This window comes from Crocuta crocuta, unplaced genomic scaffold, assembly GCF_008692635.1.
Source record: "Crocuta crocuta isolate KB4526 unplaced genomic scaffold, BGI_CrCroc_1.0 scaffold737, whole genome shotgun sequence".
Lineage (NCBI taxonomy): Eukaryota > Metazoa > Chordata > Mammalia > Carnivora > Hyaenidae > Crocuta > Crocuta crocuta.
The window spans coordinates 604,882-609,570 of record NW_027527804.1 but is presented as its reverse complement, the minus strand read 5'-3'; the positions used below and the strand labels follow the sequence as shown (position 1 = coordinate 609,570).

General features: G+C 39.1%; 1 protein-coding gene across 1 annotated transcript in view; it reads right to left on the bottom strand.

The window, feature by feature from the left end:
- AMMECR1 (AMMECR nuclear protein 1) overlaps positions 1 to 4,689 on the bottom strand; it is a 119,750-nt gene that overhangs the window by 6,108 nt on the left and 108,953 nt on the right. Inside the window, exons 4-5 of the mRNA XM_077773641.1 lie at positions 2,309 to 2,399; positions 788 to 884 (exon numbers count right to left, since the gene is read on the bottom strand). Coding sequence (XP_077629767.1) covers positions 788 to 884; positions 2,309 to 2,399 — 188 coding nt within the window. The remainder of the gene's footprint in view (positions 1 to 787; positions 885 to 2,308; positions 2,400 to 4,689) is intronic.

Sequence of the window (4,689 nt, the reverse complement as noted above, 5' to 3'; positions counted from 1 at the left end):
TCACATCTACCTCTCTCTGAAATTTTATGTTATCCCCTACCCGTCCTGGAATATTCCTCTTTCCCTACTGTATGATCTGACATTATCCATCACATTCTGCCTGATATTAATAATTATTCTTGTACATGCCCTTCTGTTCTCCTAGACTGAACCCAGGCAAGGCAGAGAGGGAGACATTTTCAGATCTGTAACTCCTCAGAGCTGAGAAAAGTCCATTTTTAGACTATAGGCATTTAGTGTGGTTTTATGGAATTGAAACAAATGGAAACAGCAATCCATTTTCCTAAAATGTTGGGTTTTTTTTTTTTTTAAGTATCCCTATAATCCCTGTCGAAATGTATTTGATGTTTGTAAGTCTAGCTCAATTGTGATTTTTAGTAAGCTTTCACAGTAGACTTCTATCACTGCCAACATCCTAAGGTTTAATTCAAATTTGAGGACTGCTTAGCAGACTCCAGGGCTCCTGCTAAGCCATGTCAAAAGCTAGCCAATCGCGAATTCAGGTGACTTTCTTCTAGAATGTAGTTGAAAAAGGCTCAGAGGGCTTGCTTGTGTAAAGCCAGAGTAATCACAGAGAGCTAAAGATGGGAAGGATGGGTTCATACATCCTACAGGCTCTACTGCCTACCAGAGTTCACTGTATCTACCCTCAGTACAGCCCTGTCATTCGTTTCCATTCGGTTTCAGAAAAGAGAAGCAAGTAAGACAGACCAAAGAAATCAAAGGGCCATAGACATACGCATCATAATGTCCTAGTTAGCCTTGCACTAGAAAATGCCTTCTGTACCTGGTCAGTTTTATGGTTTTCCTGAATTCATTAGTAATTGGAGCTTTGTAGCCTCCTTTCCTCAGTAAGGAGTCTATGGTCTGAATATGGTCCCATCCTGTGGAGAGTAGACCAGATAAAATACCAGTCAAACACACGGAACAAGCACTTTCAGTTAAATACAAAATGACTTTGTAGATGGCAGCTATCACTGTCACCAAATGCCATCAACTCCTTTGGTCCTAAAAACGATCACACAGAGGGCTACAGTCTCCTCCTGGATGGAAGCAGGTTTACCATCATACACCTTAAATTCTAGCTATCCATGATGGCCAACAACATTAGTTTTTTCTGTTTGTTCTTTTTTTTTTTTTTTATCTCAACCACATTCAAAGACCAGAAGTCTAAGAGACTGGCAGTAAATGCTCAGTCATGTGTAGGTAGCAAACCACGGGCACTATACTCCCCTCTAACAGTGACACTTTTAAAAGGGAGGGAAAGGCCTAAATGTCATTGTGCCATCTCAGTAGTATTTCCTGCACTAACTCATGGTAATTACTCTTCCTAATGGTATCTTTGGTGGTCAGTCAAGTGTATTTGTGCGAAGTATTCAAAGGCATTTTTATTGGTTCTGAAATGGGATGGTATACTAATAGCCGAGGCCCTCTCTCTTCTGTAAGCTTTACAAAGCCAATGGAACTACGGATTAAGACATTTTCAAATCTAACTCTCCTGTCTAGGGGATGGGGGGGTGTTCTAATGATATTAGACTTTACTGTGATATATCTCACATTTATATGGAAAAAAACATGAGAAAACCAAATGATAGATGCTTTCTGATGAGAAAAAAAAAAAAAGCTCCATAAGATAAAGAAGAAATATTCATTTCAACTAACATGAAATTGGAATTCACTAGTGGCTAGAAAGGACAAGATACTACAGAGTGAAGAGTTATTTTGTGTTACAGTGGTGGTTCATAAAGATTTGTGCTACATCTGCAAAAACAGAAAAACGTTTGATTAGGAAGGGCAGACCAAGCATATCAGACACTAATACTTCATTTAGTCTCAGTGCTCCAAATGTTAATGGGAAACCTACAATCCTAATAGTAATGGATGAGTAACAGGCAACCACCTAAGAATGAAACATTTGATACTGACAATGAACTGGGTGGCTGACTGTCAAACAAAAGGCTTGTTTGTGCCTAAAGGCTACAGCACAATGGAATATGGGAAAATGGCACTTCAAATTCGTAGCAAGCCATTGCCTAAAAATAAAACCCAACTTTTACAAATCTTTGCTTTTGTTGAAGTACACTGTTGTGTGTTTTTGCTATCAAACTTTAGTGCAGGGATTCAACTTCTGTGTGAGGAATTCACTGATTTCATACAGACATTGCAGTGGCAGTGATGGAAGAATCTCTTCTTATAATTTGACACTGATCAATTATCAGACATAACTGCAAGGTCACATATCGCATTGCAATTTGTATATTTGTTCAAATTCTTCACCAGATCATATGAAATAAAGTACAACAATGACCTTGCTCCTTTGCAACCTCCGGTAGGTAGGTGGCGGTGCGTTTTGATCCTTTTTCATTGATGAATTCTATTCTAATGCCATGTACACCCACCTGAAAGAAATTGGCAGTTTTATTAGTACAGTCTTCTTCATAGAAACAGAAAGAAAAAGTTATAATTCAACTTTCAAGAGAATGCAGTTCTTCCTTTCCCCTTGTTTTTAGAAGGGCCTATCATTTTTCTCTTTCCAAAGCACTAACTTTGGGTTTGAGGGCCATGATGATGGCCATGGATACAGAAAACACTGATTTACATGTGGCAACATGTGCTGGGCTATGCTACTATGTTTGGAAACGGAACACCCGTCCCAAGGCTGTGTGTAGACTGAGACAGCCAACGGCAAGAATCCTGCCACTGCTCCCAAACTGTGGCTCAGGATAGTAAGGAACTAGACCAAGGCAGCTGACTCCAAAGAGACAGCAAACACACATCCCGTCTTCAGGTACAGTCGCCACTTCAGACTAAGTTCAAACTTCTGGGGCTGCTGACTCCCTTCCCAAACTGTCGAGTCTCTTGAAATATATGCAGATGAGCAAACCCAGTTAAGAGTTAAAANCCATCACCCCATTCCATATGATGTCTCTAAAATATATGTCGTGGCTTACAGTGGGCCTGTGGCAAGCCCTGACTGTCTGTCTACATCATTGCCCTCACACACTACTGCTAAATTTACAAGTGATAGGGATTTCAAATCGCTTTGGGGCAGGGCATTTTTTGCAGTCTTATATATTAACACAGAGACCACTATAACTTTATGTGAACCATGCAAACTTTTGGTGATACCTCAAGGGGTGGGGGGTTCTCTGAGTGTGGGCAATCTCTTGCTAATATTTTATGAAAGTAATATACTTTTTCTCTAATTAGCATCTCATCAGAAGGAATCTGTCTTTCCCTCTCATATCCCGCATAGACTAGTATACAGAACTGAGGATCACGGTAGTTTCTTCTTTGTAAATGCTGATAATAAAAATGAAATTTCAAAAGCATGACAACTCCAGCCAGTTCTCCCAAATCTACAGCCACTTTAGATCAGCAGTCCCCAAGTGGAGTGTAAGGTTGGACTGGAGGGAGGATGGAAGAGCATGAAAACATGTTTATCCAGTAAGAGGCTTCTTTTCAGAGCAGGTGAATGAAGTCACAGACCTGGACTCTTTCCATCTATATGCACGTCGAAGCCTAGAAGAGGAACAGGAGTCCTTGAAAACTTCTTTTGCTTCTTTTGCCCTTACCCTGAAAGTTTCCAGTTTCTCAGGGGAGCAGAAGTCCTCTGAATATCCGTTTTGTTCTTCCCCAAGGTCCTCTTTACACATCCATACATTACAATCTGTCAGATCTTCTGAGCAGTTTATTTTATGAAAGCCTATCTGTGTGGCGATTTCTTCTATTTAATATCAGTATTCTTATGAATCTCCTTCTCCTGAAAATGCACTCAGGGCAGCTGTTTAGAAACTAACACAATACGGCCTCCCATAATCTGTGGGAAACGACTATGGACAGCTGAGAAGAAATATGAGTGCTTAGCTATCAGGCATTTCCAGGATAAAGGACATCTACTAATCTCCCCAGTGCGTGACACAGTACTGAGACAATGACAAATTTGCAACAGTTTCTGTATACAGGCTTTCTGATCTGTGACTTTGAAGTTTCTTTCCTTCAACAAGATCAGCTCCATCGTAATTTGTTTTTAAAAATATACAGCAGAAATAGTTTGTTCTCCCATCCTTCACTGCAGTGAATCCTCGACTCAATTTATCAAAAATCTGTCATGTTAAAATGGGAAAGAATTTTGGTGCTTATTAAGGAGTCTAACCAAAACTGTGAGAGGAAGAAGAAGGTTCCCCTATTTGTGAGAGGAGACTGTTAGACAAAATCAGGAGTATTTAACTGGTATGGAGGGTGGAATGGGAGCTGTGAAGTTTACCAGAATTCCAGGTTTCATGCTTCAGGAAGTATAGTTTGGAAAAAGAGCAAGTCTGAAGGTGATTTTTATTCCAGGTTAACAAGAAAGCCTCTAATAATCAGTTTAGCTCTGACAGACTGTGGCTGGGTATTGAAAAAAAGTGATTTAGGCAAATTAGAGGTGATTTAGACACATAAATCCTTTCTTCACAGGAGCGCATTGTGTTTTTTAACAAAAATTTCAGAGATTTTGAAGCCTAGTAATTTAACAATTAAAAGTGATTATGACCAGCTGCATGGCATATGAATAGTATCTCACTAAAGCATATATGTGTATGTATATATATAATATATATATAAGCATGTGTGTATGTATGTATATATGTATGTATAATATATATATATTTACATATATATGTAAATAGAAAGAGATGAAAGAGGTTA